General features: G+C 37.5%; 1 protein-coding gene across 2 annotated transcripts in view; it reads left to right on the forward strand.

Moving 5' to 3' along the window:
- Positions 1 to 17,377, forward strand: part of kif26ba (kinesin family member 26Ba) — a 146,213-nt gene that overhangs the window by 29,242 nt on the left and 99,594 nt on the right. For both annotated transcript variants that reach the window (XM_055171857.2, XM_055171858.2), the window contains exon 3: positions 10,145 to 10,744. In XM_055171857.2, coding sequence (XP_055027832.2) covers positions 10,145 to 10,744 — 600 coding nt within the window. The remainder of the gene's footprint in view (positions 1 to 10,144; positions 10,745 to 17,377) is intronic.

The following is a 17,377-nucleotide window of genomic DNA, read 5'->3' on the forward strand; positions in this document are numbered from 1 at the left end:
CAGTGAAATAGATGTCTTGGGAAATTACAACCCACTCTCTGACATCCCCAGATTTAACAACAATCTTAGTATGGCCTGTGTCGACCAATCAGAATGAATGAAGGTGTGTTTCTACCTGTCAATCACTTTACATGCTCTGATAAAAGAGGCTGTGTGGTTTAAGGGATGAGCAGAGCAAGATTGCTTATAGCAGCTTTAACAGCCACTTTTTATTACCAAACCATTTAAAGATGTGGAAATGTGAAACACAGCCTCACTATTACAGTTCAACTTAGAGTGTGTGTTTTGCTTCGGGGGTCTGTGAATAATTTTATAGCACAAAACTCGAGTGTGGTTCCAGTAAAGAAGATTCAATTGTTGGTTTTAATGTAGATTCAAACCTGTCTGAATCTGACTGCTGACACGGAGGTCTCAAAAAGCCTTTGGCTTAAGAGTGAACATAAATACTCGATGGAGGGAGATGTTTCTGCTCCTAATAAAGATGCCAGATACTTCACAGTACATTTTATGTATGAGAACATCATAGAGATAAAAATAAGTGTGTCTGACTTATTCTTGTAAATTAGCATTTTTATCAGGCTCTTATTTTTAGGTTGAGTAACTTCACTTTAATGGCAATCAAAAGGTTATTAGTTCAGAAATTTAAATGCCTTTTTCTTCACAAATGTCATTTTGTTGGTATTTAATAAATTTGACTGTCTTTCGCTGCAAAAACCCTCTAAGTGCACCCGACATGTTTTCTTGTAAATTAGCATTTTTTTATCAGGCTCTTATTTTTAGGTTGAGTAATTTCACTTTAATGGCAATCAAAAGGTTATTAGTTTGGTAATTTAAATGCCTTATTCTTCACAAATGTCATTTTGTTGGTATTTAATAAATTTGACTGTCTTTCGCTGCAAAACCCTCTAATTGCGCCTGACATGTTTTCTTGTAAATTAGCATTTTTATCAGGCTCTTATTTTTAGGTTGAATAATTTTACTTTAATGGCAATCAGAAGGTTATTAATTCGGTAATTGAAATGCCTTATTTTCACAAATGTCATTTTATTGGTATTTAGTAAATTTGACTGTCTTTCACTGCAAAACCCTCTAATTGCGCCTGACATGTTTTCTTGTAAATTAGCATTTTTATCAGGCTCTTATTTTTAGGTTGAGTAACTTCACTTTAATGGCAATCAAAAGGTTATTAGTTCGGTAATTTAAATGCCTTATTCTTCACAAATGTCATTTTGTTGGTATTTAATAAATTTGACTGTCTTTCGCTGCAAAACCCTCTAAATGCACCCGACATGTTTTCTTGTAAATTAGCATTTTTTATCAGGCTCTTATTTTTAGGTTGAGTAATTTCACTTTAATGCCAATCAGAAGGTTATTAATTCGGTAATTGAAATGCCTTATTTTCACAAATGTCATTTTATTGGTATTTAGTAAATTTGACTGTCTTTCGCTGCAAAACCCTCTAATTGCGCCTGACATGTTTTCTTGTAAATTAGCATTTTTTATCAGGCTCTTATTTTTAGGTTGAGTAATTTGACTTTAATGGCAATCAAAAGGTTATTAGTTCAGTAATTGAAATGCCATATTTTCACAAATGTCTTTTTTTGGTATTTAATAAATTTGACTGTTATTCGCTGCAAATCCCTCTAAGTGCGCCTGATAAGTTTTCTTGTAAATTAACAGTTTTTATCAGGCTCTTATTTTTAGGTTGAGTAATTTCACTTTAATGGCAATCAAAAGGTTATTAGTTCAGTAATTGAAATACCTTATTTTTTACAAATGTCATTTTGATGGTATTTAGTAAATTTGACTGTCTTTCGCTGCAAAACCCTCTAACTGCGCCTGACATTTTTTCTTGTAAATTAGCATTTTTATCAGGTTCTTATTTTTAGGTTGAGTAATTTGACTTTAATGGCAATCAAAAGGTTATTAGTTCAGTAATTGAAATGCCATATTTTCACAAATGTCTTTTTTTGGTATTTAATAAATTTGACTGTTATTCGCTGCAAATCCCTCTAAGTGCGCCTGACATGTTTTCTTGTAAATTAGCATTTTTATCAGGCTCTTATTTTTAGGTTGAGTAATTTGACTTTAATGGCAATCAAAAGGTTATTAGTTCAGTAATTGAAATGCCATATTTTCACAAATGTCTTTTTTTGGTATTTAATAAATTTGACTGTTATTCGCTGCAAATCCCTCTAAGTGCGCCTGACAAGTTTTCTTCTAAATTAACAGTTTTTATCAGGCTCTTATTTTTAGGTTGAGTAATTTCACTTTAATGGCAATCAAAAGGTTATTAGTTCAGTAATTGAAATACCTTATTTTTTACAAATGTCATTTTGATGGTATTTAGTAAATTTGACTGTCTTTCGCTGCAAAACCCTCTAACTGCGCCTGACATTTTTTCTCGTAAATATGTTCGGTAAATCTCATTTACCTGGGTAAAAAAAACTCATGCACCTTGACATATGTGCTGCCGTTCATTCAGTTCATCTTTCGTGCACCTAGAAGATTTTGCTGAAAATCGACGTGGTGTTTAAAGGTGCAATTTGTAAGATATTTGCAGTAAAATCTCCAAAAACCACTAGGCCAGTGTTATATATTTTGTCCAGCTGATTACTATCAATATCTGTAATGTTTTCAACTACTTGTAAATCGTGAGAAAATTTCCATTCAAAACATTGACACGGGGCAGTGCAGTCTCCTGTCAATGACGTTAATATCCATGTGACCCTTTGTCACCGCCTTTACTGACGTAACCCACATGACAACACTGGTCGAGCTCGAAAAAATAAAATGGCGGCCAAGGAAGCGGCTGGAGCACAAATTTAGTGAAAATAAACGTATATTTTCACTTTTTAAGCATTTTAATTTCATTTCTAGCGAGAAATTAGTATTGAAGTTTTCAAATATGTGATTAGTTATCACAAAGGCGCTCTCTGTTTATATTTCAAACACGCTGCCTTTGAAGCGCGTCGGAAAGCCTTTCTCTGAGCGGCCTTCAGGCCTCCAAGGCCGAAGTCATTTCCTCATGAGGCAGCAAGGCCACAAGTCCTCACAGTCCTCACAGTCTTGAGGTTTCGGACGCAGCCAGTGTCGTGGACAAATGCGGAACTATGCGCTTGCTTATGGACTTATGGATATCTCTGTACCGTCTGCCGCTGGTTGTGTCAGCTCCTGTAAGCGTACGGGCCAACCAAACGACCCAAGAAGAGTTTGGAACAAAACGAGAGGGGATCAATTTGGTGTTGCATTATCTGGATAGAGAAGAGTTTGGATGAGTTGTTTTGATTCGTAACCCTTCAAAAAACGTATGCTATTATATTGATCACAACATTAGTGTAATCAGCGCGTCTTCCCGCGGAGGATATGCACATCAAAAGGTATTGTACAGCAATATAAATGGTCATTTTAAGACACTTCACAATAAGATTTGTACTGTCAATACATTATGTGAAAAATCATTGTAGATTGTAAGTTGAAAACTTAATTCTGAGCTGTGTTTACCATCGAATTTGGACTAATACTGTAATATCAATATGACTAACAATTTCGTTTTGAACATCACATATAAACTTACATAATGAAATAAACGATGTCATCAAACGCAACATTTATAAGACTTGATTACCTTATCCATCAACGTGATTTCTCGTTCTCGTCTGATATGGCTAAAGTTAAAGACTACAAATCCCATAATTCCACGCTGCTTCAGAGCGTCAGTAAACAACATCATTGTTTTTGTTTGATCTGGCGCCATCTTTCGGCGCATTTTACAAATTGTATCTTTAACAGATTCTGCCAACAAAGCATATTTCTGAAAGGTCTGAGGCCAGAATTAAGTAGGGAATACACGCCAAAAGCATTCAGTTAATATCATTATCTATTTTTTGATGGAGGTGGCTTTTGCATCATATAATAAATATTTGGCTGCTGGTTAAGATTTTTTTCTAACTAAAAAGAAATGTACTTGTGATGTGTTTCTGGGACGTTATAGTATATGATTTCTCAACTTTCACTTGACTTTTTGCACGTCAGGTGACATGTAAATGTGAAAAAAATTTTTGCTCAGTTTGAACTTTAATGCGTTTATTGCAATGGTTTGGGGTGCAGACTTTTACTGAGCAAAACATCTGCTTATTTTCTGGTTATCATTACTGGTTTAAATTTGCAAATGTGACACATTGCACATGAATGTTTTTTGGTTTGTCACTAAAACTTGTTTTTCATTAAACAAGGATTTGAGCGTTCTATTTCGAGTTAAACTGATAGTTCTGCTGGTTATTTTTGGTGAAGTCTTGAAGTGGCACAGCTTAGGATTTGGGTTTTTGGGTCTCCACCCTGACAGGCGAAATATCTGCAGTGGCTTTGCATGAATTAAAGTAATGCAGGTTTCGACTGCCGCAGTCTTCTTGAGTCGAAACATCTGAACTTTCAGAGTTTACAGTCATCTCAGACCGGGTTTTTGTAATGTAAATCATTGAGACAGCTCAGACAAATCTAAAACTTGATTGTCTTGTCTGATAAACACATTGAGACAGACAGTGTAGCAACAGAAGATCCAGTGTATGTGAATGATTATTTCCTGTTGGTCTGGGAAGTGGAGGTCAGTTTGTATTTTTGGGAGACATTTTCCAGATCCCATCTGTCTGACTTCTGCAAATATTTATACCAATATTTCTCTGCAGACAAATATATGTCGTACAGCTCCTAGACACGTCCAAAGTGAAGTAAAGTGCATGTCATTTTTACAAATGTGTTTTTTATTGATGCTGGGCAAAGATATTACAGATGACAGACAAAATGATCTTGTTATTGAAGGAGTAGTAGTGATAGACCTCTTTCAAACTAAATTTATGTCAGTCACTTGTTTAAATGAACTGTGAAAGCAAAGGACAAGGAGTGGTGACTTTGATATTAAAAACAGACCGTATTTAATGCACTTATAAAAGAGGGAAAATTAGAAATGTTAAATTCTGAGACATTTTAATGACTGATCCTTGACTGTGTTTTGCACCAGATGTAAAGGTGAAGTGTGCCATATTTATGCCATCTACACTGCAAAAAATGACTTTCTTACTTAGTATTTTTGTCTTGTTTTCAGTAGAAATATCTAAAAATTCTTAAATCAAGATGTATTTTCTTGATGAGCAAAATTACCTAAGAAAATAATACTAGTTTTTAGACAAAAAAATATACAATTTAAGTGAATTTGTGCTCAAAACAAGCAAAAACATCTGCCAATGGAGTGAGAAAATTTTACTTGAATTAAGTGTTTAAGAAAAAAGAAATCTTATTTCACAGTTTTTTTTCTCACCCCATTGGCAGATAATTTTGCTTGTTTTAAGGACAATATCACTTAAATTGTATATTATTTGTCATAAAACTAGACTTATTTACTTAGGTCATTTTGCACATCAAGAAAAAGCATCTTAATTTAAGAATTTTTAGATATTTCTACTGAAAACAAGACAAAACTACTAAGTAAGAAAGTCATTTTTTGCAGTGTAAACATGTATGTTTGGACATCCTGACCAGCAATATTGCAATAACCAAAAGGTTGAATTTAGTGCAAAATGATCTGTTCGGCAATCAGTTGGAGCCGAGGGGAGAACAAAATCATTATTTCTACATTTGGTGACGCTAGTGGCCCAGAAATTACACACGACGTCTTGAAGTTCAGCTTTTAAACACATTTGATTCATGTACCCTTTTTCCATGGTGCTCATCTCAAGAATTGCTTAACCAGTTAAGGTTAGTTCAGGACACATCTTTGCAAAACAACATGCAGAATGCATCCATAATAAGGCAGATGTGCATTCTGCTTAGATTTTGTCATTATGTGTGTTGTGCAAGATTGAATTTCCATCTCTTGGACATGGACCAGAAGTACACACAAGAACCTGGTCAGAGATAATAATCCTGGACATTTATGGTACAGTACTGTAGTTTATTCTATGAGAGTGGACTTAACCGTGTCTATCTTAAAGGTCACTGCGTGCAATGCACGGGGCAGATGGGACGCTGACCGTGGTGGAGTGGATGGTACACAAAGCATCTTGTGTAAGACGAGAGTCGGCCTCTAGATTTACACTGACAGCAGGAATGTGTGGTTTTAATCAGAACAGACCTTCAGTCTCTCTCCCCTTCAGTGACTGTGATCGTGCACGGCTTTTGATTAGCTGGATCGATGCCGTGAGCCTCCAGGGAGAGCCGAGGGGGTGCGCAAACCTAGGAGTGGGGTAAAGGTGCGGTAAGGACACTGTACCAAAAGCAGATGGATTGTATGGTTACTTCCTCATTTCAGACATGTGATGTACTGTCATATATGTTCAATGCAACACTAATGGGCGTTTCACACAGTTGTGGCAGTTGGAAGTGTCTAGTTCATTTTCAATAAGAGACATGCAGAAAGCGGCAAAACGTGGGCGGTCCGCACCCAAAATCCTGTCCCTTCCACGACTCTTCATGGCAAGCGCCGTAGAAAATAAAAGTATTTGCACTAAATGCTGCTCAAAACGCTTCCACTATACAAGAAAAGCTGTAACCGCATGGCGATTCCATCGCTTGCCATGTATCGTATGAAATGCCCTTAAAGGTGCAGTGTGTAATTTTTATAAAGATATATTGACAGAAATGCAAAATAATATACAAAACTAAATTACCAGGGGTGTATAAAAACCTTTCATAATGAACCAGTATGTGTTTATTGCCTTAGAATGAGACGTTTTATCTACATACAAAGAGGGTCCCCTTACATGGAAGCCGCCATTTTGTGCCGCCATGTTTCTACAGAAGCCCTTAACGGACAAACTTTTTTACTACGTTGTCTCCAACGATGACATGTTTGTCCGGTGGCGGCTACCGTAGCTTCTCTATGTGTTTTAAAAGCAAGTGGTGAGCAGTGGACTGAGCCGTTGGTTGCAATTCGCAACCTCACCACTAGATGCCGCTAAAATTTACACAGTGCACTTTTAAAGCATTGAGTATAGCAATGCTGTACTGTTGCTAAAAATCAACTTGAAATTTAAATGGACCTCATTTACTGCGTGAAGAAGACAAATTGCTGGGTTTATTGTCTGTGCTTAATTCTGTGCATGGCTTATTATTTTTTCATTAAAATGTGATCAGTTGCTCGTTTTCCGAAATGACTTTCTTACCTGGATGATGTCACCAAGCCCTTTTAATGTTTAATCTGTTCCCCCAACTACATATGTGACCCTGGACCACAAACTCCATCAAAAGTAGCATGGTTATATTTGTAGCAATTGACAAAAAACATTGTATGGGTCAAAATAATATTTTTTTATGACAAAAATCATTAGGATATTAAGTAAAGATCAAGTTCCATGAAGGTATTTTGTAAATTTCCTATTGCCAATATATCAAAAATGTATTTATCATTAGTAATATTTGTTGCTAAGGAATTCATTTGGACAACTTTAAAGTCGATTTTCTAAATATTTTTATTGTCCTTTCGTAACAAACCATACATCCATGGGCAACCCAACTGGGACCCTGATAATTTTGTTCTCAGTTTTCATGCTGGCCCCACATGTGTTAGCTCAGATGGGCTGATGATGGGCCATTGATGGGCTCCATATAAGGTCCATATGGGTTAACCACGTAACTCCCATTTGGTGCCTAAAGGAGTCTGTCTACATGGGTTAGTGATGGGACCCAGCTTGGTCTTATGTAGGTCTTTTATGGGCCACAACAAGTATACATACGGGCTCATATATATTTGTCTGAGTTAACTTATTTTACAGTGAAACCCTAAATGCAACATTACATTTAAAGGGATAGTTCACCCAAAAATGTTCCAAACCTGTAAGACCTCCATTCCAAACCTGTATACCGTACATAGTTTTTTAGAAAGCTCTCGGACTAAATCTAAAACATCTTAAACTTTGTTCCAAAGATTAATGGAGGTCTTACAGGTTTGGAACGACATGAGGGTGAGTCATTAATGACATTATTTTAATTTTTGGGTGAACTATCCCTTTAATCCACTAAAACGCTAAAGGTATTTATTGAAGAGAAACCAGTGGAAAACTTATTTTTTTCAACATTTCAAATAATGTATAAATCTCAATTAAAAAAAAAATTGTTGTCCAAAATCACTAGCCCTATACACTGTAGAAAGTGGTCAGAAAAGCTCTAGCTGTACTCTTTAAAAGAAGTAAACATTTCCACCTAAAGACTTCATATTAGTACCTCAGAGGTACATATTGCTACCAAATGTATACATATCTGTACCTAAATGGTACGTATTAGGACCTTTTTAAAGAGTTTTAACTTCACTCTTCACACACTGGTCTTAAAAAAGGCTTAAAGGAATATTCAATATCCAGATAATTTACTCACCACTATGTCATCCAAAATGTCAATGTCTTTCTTTGTTCAGTCGAGAAGAAACGATGTTTTTTGAGGAACACATTGCAGGATTTTTCTCATTTTAATGGACTTTAATAGAGCCCAACATTTAATTAACTCAACACTTTTTTTCAACTGAGTTTCAAAGGACTATAAACAATCCCAAACGATGCATAAGGGTCTTATCTAGCGAAACGATTGTCATTTTTGACAAGAAAAATAAAAAATATGCACTTTTAAGCCACAACTTTTCGTCTAGGTCTGATCCAGCGCGACCTAACGTAAATGCGTAGTGACGTAGGGAGGTCACGTGTTACATATATAAAACGCACATTTGCGGACCATTGTAAACAATAAACTGACACAAAGCCATTAATTAGTATCAGTTGACATACAGCAATGTAGGAACGGTCCTCTTTATCAAAACTAGTAAACACTGTGGCGGAGGTTCGCGTTCGTCCTCTGTGACCTCTTGACGTCATGACGTCTTGAGTGGGGCCACGCTGGCGCATCACGACCAGATCTAGACGAGAAGCTGTGGTTTAAAAGTGCATATTTTTATTTTATAGTCCTTTGAAACTCCGTTGAAAAAAACTGTTACGTTTTGAGTTAAGTGTTAAGTGTTGGTGTCTATTAAAGTCCATTAAAATGAAAAAAATCCTGCAATGTTTTCCTCAAAAAACATAATTTCTTCTCGACTGAACAAAGAAAGACATCAACATTTTGGATGACATGGTGGTGAGTAAATTATCTGGATTTTTCTTTTAAGAAAATGGAATATTCCTTTAAAAGCCCAAACAACCCAAAGGTTTATGGTTTATTATAGTAGCTGTTTAAAACTTTACACCTCTTTATAACCGCATCATTACAGTATCTACCTGCTAGAAAGGTCAAGTTGTTTTCAGGGCTTTTTACTTAATTAGATCATTAAAAACATTCTATTCATTTCTCATGATGACTTCTGTTATGTCTCAGGGGAAAATATAGAAGTATTAGCCTGAATGGTGTTTAATTTGGACCAAAAGCCTGGAACGAAAAGAAGAAATGCTGAATCCTGGAAACTTAAAATAGTTATGTACTGTAAATCCCATGTCTTAAACGAAAAGGAATTCGCAGATGGGATGCACCAGAATGAAAGATTACATTTATTTACTTCTGGTTGTCCAACCAACATTTTTACCATCGCATGGGAGCTTGTGCCAAAACGTAATTATGATCTACATTTCACGGAAGCCTGAAGCAGATGGTGTGATGATGTACTAAACCCAGATAATTGGCAGTTTTATGTTAATGAAGAGATGAAAGACATTGCGTTAAAATAAAAACAGTTCAGTTCTTCAATTCACATTTATTTGTGTAGCACTTTCACAAAGCGCATTGTTTCGAAGTGGCTCTACAGAAATTTGCATTATATAAATATGTATGATATTTTAATGCTGCAAATTATGAAACTATATAAAAAGAATCATCTAATGGTGTAGTGGTTAAGATTGAGGACTGTTAACCAGAAGGTTGCTGGTTTGATAATGCTATTCATGAGCCGATCATGCCCATGAGAAAGACATGCACTGTTATAAGTACTGTACTGTGGTTGCATGACATATAAAAGTTGCGGAAATAAATGCTAAATGAATAAATGGGAATATAAATGAGACAAAAACTATACTGCATCTTCAGACTACTTCATGTTAGTAAAACTTCATGGATGACTGATGTTCTGTCCTCCAACCTGACATTAAATGGGTCTTTCTCTCTATCTCTCTTTGCACAGGATCCCTCGTTCTCCTTGCTGATCCACGATAAGCTGCAGGTGCCCAACAGCACGCGCAAGGCCTGGAACGAGCGTGACGGCCGCTGCGATATCTGCGCCACACACTTGAGTCAGCTAAAACAGGAAGCCGTCCACATGGTCCTGAGCCTTGATCAGTGCGATGTGTCTCCTGGCTCGCCTCCATCCCCGGCCTCCCTCGTAGGCTCCCGCAGTGTCCTCCAGGGTCCCACGCCACCGCCGGATTGGGCCTACCTGCCTTCTGGTTACCATTCATCTGCTTCCTCCATCCCTGCTAACATTTCAGCCTCCAGCTCTACAACAAAAACCACCACAAGTGCAAGCAATAGCCCACACCATCCAGTGCACCCCAAACACGGGTCTAAACCCAACAGCCTGGGGGTGAGCAGCGGGGTGGAGAAGAAGAACAACTCTCCTGGCCATGCTGGAAAGTCGACCGCTTCACAACCGTCTCACCCACCCAGCAGCCCCAACAACAGCAATGGGAGCTCGACTGCCCTCCAAGCACACCAGTACGTGGAGGGCACGTGGACAGCCGGCAACCCGGCGAGGGCCAATGGTGTAACGCTTTATCCTTACCAGGTAGGGGCAGCGCTTATTTCTTATCACTCATGCGTTGTTAGATTAGCTCTGGAAATGCTAACACAAAATTGTATTGAGATCAATTGTATTAAGTTGTATTTTCTCTCTTATGGACAATGTAAACAGTGTTATTTTGTGTTATAATGTATTGTTTTTCAAGTCAGTCACTTATACGACTCATTTTCTCTTATGTTACTGCTGTGAATGTGCTTATAGGCAATAGACATCAAAGCGCGTCCATAGGTTTTAGTGAAACATCTGAGTGTTTTATTCACGGCTGGTGGATTTCTGTCCCTTTAGGGATCTGCGTTTACACATTGTGGTTAATGTTGTAATCTGGTGATACAGTCCTTTGGGAAACCCTTTGGACCTAATGTGCATTGGTAATGCATTAGGGTGGAAGCAATTACATTTTATATAAACTGAATGGGGTACAGGAACTCAGAGTAGTGGTGGGGAGTCATGTAAGAGTCGATTCCTCAAGTCAGCCCCCATATCGTAGTCATCTCTAGTACAGATATATTAGGGCTGTGACAATTAATCGTGATTCATACTAATACTGCCTGTCTGATATCGATTCTGAATCACAAAGGCAATATTATGCACAGCTAGGGTGGCCATATACATGCCAGTTTCGCCAGACATGTCCAGGCCAGGATTTTGGGTACATCCTCTGGAAGTTGCATAGGTCGACCGCATACGTCATCGAAGTTCTCACAGCTAAATACATTATAAAATTTAAATTTATTACAATCACTGTAGTTTCATTCTTACCTTGAAACGCTTTTTTTTAAATAGAACCTGAAATATTAAACCTTGATGACGTATGCGGTCGACCAAAGCGACTTCCCGAAGACCCACCCGAAATCCTGGCCAAGACGCGTCCGATAAAAATGGCACGTATGGCCACCCTATGCATAGCTCTTTCATGTACTATGGTTCTTTAATCAGTAGGAAGTCCTTATCAATCTAAAATCACTGAGTTTAAGTCAAACATAATCATTATACATATTTAGGGTGACCATACGTGCCATTTTTCCCAGACACGTCTGGCCAGGATTTCAGGTGCGTCCTCCTGTAGTCACATTTGTCGACCGCATGCATCATTGAGGTTCTCACATTTCAGTTCAAAACATTATAATATTTATATCTCTTAAGACATACAAATTTCATTCTTACCATATAACGATTGCTTTTTTGAAATAGAACCTGGAATAATAAACCTCGATGACGTATGCGGTTAACAGATCCCAGCCTTTAGTTATATAGAGGATTAGTATGCGGTTGGGGGAATAAAAGAGTGCATTTTAAGAGAATTCAATGTGATTGATTTGTCTTAATAAAAGCCTTATTTTGTTAGTCTACTGTGTTTGCGGAGAATCTTGCAAGGCAAGGTAATTTTGTTTTCCTCTTTATTTAACATGATGAGATCTCCTTTTTTTCTTTAGAGACTAAACAGTTTCATCCATCACGCAGGTGAATAATGCTTAGTCCACATGAAATCGAATTATTTTGAGTAAGATTCAGAAATGACAGCTTTGTTATCAACCAAAGCAAACATCGTATTTGAACAAACATCTGAACGAGGTCCAAATGAGAGATTGTGTTTTATGAGAGATAATTTACTCTTAAACCTTGGCTTATGTTGTCAGTCAGAAGTGAATTCAGGCACTCAAGGGTCTTTTTAGTAAATCAAACTAAATTAAGGCACAGCAGGTTTATTAGATTGCCTCAGAGAGATCTCCACTGGAGTCTTAGGCCATGTCCACACGTACACAGGTATTTTCAAAACCGTACCTATTTCTATGCGGTTTGACCCTTTGTCCACATACAAACGCAGTATCAGTTAAGTGAAACCGAACTTCAACCAGGGTGAAGATTTTCAGAAACTCCGGTTGCAGCGTTGTTGTGTAGCCAGGGCCGGATTATCCATAGACGAATTGGGTGAGTGTCCTGTGGAACCAGGCAATGGGGGGACAAGGGCTCATGACTGCAACCAAATGGAGTTTTTCACACAGCAGGAGCAGGGGCACACATGACAAAAATACAGAATGCACGATGGGGTTTTTACCGCTCATTTGCACGACGTGTCAATCGTTTTATGTCACCATGCGCTCAGTTGAATCTACCAATGGCTCTACACAGCCCTGCGTCAATTGTGCATAATGACATGTGCAGCAACTGCATTAAGTAAGGAAAAATTTGACGACGGGCCATTGAATTATAAGAAAATAATGCACACCCAAGGTGGTAATGCCGGTTACATCGTGGGTGTGTATTATTTTCAAATAATTCAAAGGACCGGAGTCAATTATTTCTCTTATACCACAGTAACCACAAACATTGATCTGGTGACTATTTTTAAGACATTTTAAAAGTTAGGTGTGCAGTTATTGAAAAATAATGCATACCCATGGAACACTTCTTAACCAATCAGAATACAGCATTCAACAGACCCGTGGTATAAGACTATTTAGTATATTTCAGTAATGCTGTTATTTTGGGAAAAATGTGAATAATTGCATTGCCCTTTATTTTAAACATTTCCTAAAAATCCAAAAAAATTCAATCAGGGGCTACAGTGCTCCTAATAACAAAAAAGTTATTCTGGAGCCCTGAATGACTAGACTTTAAAAATATTTTTGGGGGGTTTTTGGCCTGTGATGTATTGAGGGGAAACTCTGCAATGGTTTCTGATTGGTCAACATGGCTTTATGGTTAAGGATATATCACCATCTGTTGGTTTGGCATGCTATTGACAGCACTTCATACCGAGATTTAGCGTGTTTGTGTGGACGCGGAGATTTGTTTTAACGAAGGACAGAAAACTCAAAAATAAAAAGAAACAGTGTACGTGTGGACTAGGACTTTTTTATTTTATTTATTTTTTTATTTTGCAATCACAGATACATACACGCATATAGACAAATGTGACATAAAATGAAAGAGAGAAAGATAATGACAATACATATAATATTAGTACAGAGATTAGTTAAGTCGTAGGTCTCAATGACTTAGGAGACAGTAGCTGTGTTTCCATTACCCTTCAAATTGCGCAAATTGAAATAGTGCCCAATGGAAACACAGCAATTTCACATAAACTCCCATGTATCGCAAAAGCGTTTTTACTCTCGGGTGAGGTGGATTTTTAGGCATACCGAAAAAGGAATATATCGCAAAACAACTTTTTCGCATTTACAGTCACCAGACCTGCATAAAAATCACATAATCATTCTTTAAATATGGCACGTATGTTTGGTTGTAGGACAATATACAAAAGGTGTGTCAACTTTACATGGCGTCACAAGAACCATCAAGTGCATGACATCAAAATACTGCGAGAGCGATTCAGGAGTTGACTGATCTGTGTGCCTTCGAGTCGGTTTTGCTGTATTTGAATTTAATCTGCTTGTCGGTCCATGGTTTTGGGAATGACTTATCGCGAGACAACAAAATTATATTTTAGTTGCATGGCATTGGTTAATGGAAACACAGAAGCACATTTAGAAAATAACACTGAAGTTTTGCGCAAATCATTAACGGAAACACAGCTACTGTCAGATGCTTTACCTTCTATATATAAGATGCTTATAAGACAACAAGTATCCTTGTGCATATCAAACTAAATCTTATTTATTTATTAAATAAAGTTAGATATATTGAAGAATGTTAAGTTGGCTACATTTGGTAAGTTAACATGATGTGCATTTATTAAGTGGTTGAGCGCTCTTTGATTTAATTTAAAAAATCTCATTTTAGATGACAGGGATGTCTTTGAAATGTGTCCCTCCGTTGAACTGTTATACAGTAACAAAGAGACTTCTGTATGGTGACTAAATATACTTACAATTACAGATCATGGGTTGGACTAAGAAGGAAGCATTTATCTTTTATTTAATCATTATATGACGTATAATGCATCAAGGTGCGTCTCTCAACAAAAACAATGTTATGCCTGAACATTTTCCTGTAACTTAATTGGTAAAGCATTGCGATCGCAGTGCAAAGTTGATGGGTTCGAACACACACGATCAAATATATAGCTTGTAATACAGTAATCCGTTTTGGATGAACCTCTCTGGCTTTGGGTTCTTCATCTCCTCTTTGCTGTTTCGGTTCTTGTCTGTATCTTTATCTCAGTAAGTCTTTTGTGACCTCTCTGCTGTTTACTTTGGCTACGCTCTGTTTTCTGTTTCTCTCTAGCTGTCTTTCTGTGCCCGAGGTGATGGTGTTTTGTTCACAGGAAGCTGTTAAGCTTGTGTTGGAGAGGAACTCAGATAGTGACAATTACCCTGGATGCAGGACTTTGTTATAAAAACAGTTCGGATGCCACACACAGAGTCCTGACATTCCATGTGGACTTTGTCTTATCCCTTATAAAATCTCCTTAAGGAGGGCTTTTTTGAAACCACATCCCTTTCTCTAGAGGAGGAATGTGATCCCCACACCCATAAGGCACTTACGACTTCTGCCATGTTTGCATCACAGGGCCTTTTAAAGGCATGATGAGGCACAGTTTCCTCTTTGGAATATGTTTTTATATAAACTCTTAAAAATGTGTTTATGTCTATGTCCATGTCTTTTTGCTTTTGGATAAGGTTGCTTGGAGAGATAGAGAGAGGGAGATTTTGACTTAAAGGAAAACACCACCGTTTTTCAATATTTTACTATGTTCTTACCTCAACTTTGATGAATTAATACATACCTTTCTTTTTTCTATGCGTACACTTAATCTTTGTACAGCGCATAGTGAATGTGTAAGCATTTAGCCTAGCCCCATTCATTCCTTAGGATCCAAACAGGGATGAATTTAGAAGCCACCAAACACTTCCATGTTTTCCCTATTTAAAGACTGTTACATGAGTAAGCAGATAAAAAATGAGAACTATATTGTATGGCAGAAGAGCACTTAGTTTGCAGCACTTCGACCTCAGGCTCGACTTCGAAATCACGTTTTATTTTGTGCCACCATACTTACTCATGTAACTACTCATGTAACAGTCTTTAAAGGCACACCACAGAACTTTTTGGCCACTAGGGGGCGCTAGACATGCATTTTTCATGCCTAGCGCCCCTAGAGGCCAAAAGCATCGCAGCACTGTCGCAAAGGAAAAGAACAGGCCAACCTTAAAACTAAACTAATAACTAAACCTTTCAAACGCTAAACGATCGACATTTTGAGGCATCAGGGAGAAACGCAGTCATGTTACAACTATCTGATGAGGAACTCGTGGCAGAAGCCATTTCTCAATCTGAAGGTTGCAGCCTCCGGATGTCGTATTTCTAAGCTGCATACGTCATCAAGACTGTCTTATTTCAGAATATTAACAATTATAAAGTTGACTATTATACTTAGTTAATCGTACATTTTTGCAGTATGCTTATGACTTGCGAATGTAATGCTCAGTTTACCTTAATAAACCAGGCTTGATGACGTATGCAGCCTGCATATTTGACCTCCGGAGGCTGCAGCCTTCCAATAGAGAAACGATCAGAAGTATTTCCTTGCCTTTTTCGAAACACATATTGTTGCATCATCTCTCTCTCCCTCGCCACCAGGATTTTCCGCAATGGCGCTCGTATTTCCTCTCTTTTGTGCGAAAATTGACGCTCCAAATCCAAGTAAACCGATGTGTTTAGGTCTGCCGCTTTGTAATATGTAACGTGAGTGACAGCGGAACGCAGCAAATGAGGAAGAGAGAAGAGAGAAACGCTTGGATCTGATTGGTGAATGAATAGGGATTGTTGAATGAATAGGGTTTGGTTTTACACTGTGTGAGTTTCAGCAAGTTTGACTGCTATAGCATCCTGGATTGTAATGTAAATACAGACAGTAAAAGAAAGGTAAAAACATGAACACGTGAATGCAGCATCTGAATACAGGGAACTATATGCAAGATAATCGCCGTCATTTATAAAGAAGATCGCATTTATGTATAAATCAAGATCGTGAGTTTATATAAAAAATTGCCTTAAAGGGGAATCGAACCCGGGTCGCCTTTGTCATAGGTACGTAGGCCGTAAAGCAGTCGAATTTTGTAGGTTTTTTGTGCTCTGGTTACTACCAGAAACCCTAAGTTTTAAAGTACGAGTAAAAGCGATACAGACCCCGTCAGGCTATAGTAGAGATGTCATTCAACCTATTTAAAGTCGATGTACTATCACAAGGGTCTTGAAAATTTATTATGAAGGTTGAAAAATTACATGGTGTCGCTTTAAATAGGGAAAACATGGAAGTGTTTGGTGGCTTCTAAATTCATCCCTGTTTGCATCCTAAAGAATGAATGGGGCTAGGCTAAATGCTAACACATTCATGACGCACTGTACAAAGATTAAGTGCACGCATTGAAAAAGATAGGTATGTAAGTTGAGGTAAGAACATAGTAAAATATTGAAAAGGAATAGTGCACCCAAAAATGAATTAGCCCATAATTTATTCACCTTAAAGGATTACTCCACTTTCATAAAAAAATCCCGATATTTACTCACCCCCATGTCATCCAAGATGTTTATGTCTTTCTTTGTTTAGTTTTTCACTGTAGCAAAAGAGCTGTGATAGATACAAGAGAATACAGGGAATGGAAAAGAGTAATTGTTCACATATCCATGGAGACGTTGGAAAGGTGATACCAA

The sequence above is a fragment of the Misgurnus anguillicaudatus genome, chromosome 7, assembly GCF_027580225.2.
Source record: "Misgurnus anguillicaudatus chromosome 7, ASM2758022v2, whole genome shotgun sequence".
Lineage (NCBI taxonomy): Eukaryota > Metazoa > Chordata > Actinopteri > Cypriniformes > Cobitidae > Misgurnus > Misgurnus anguillicaudatus.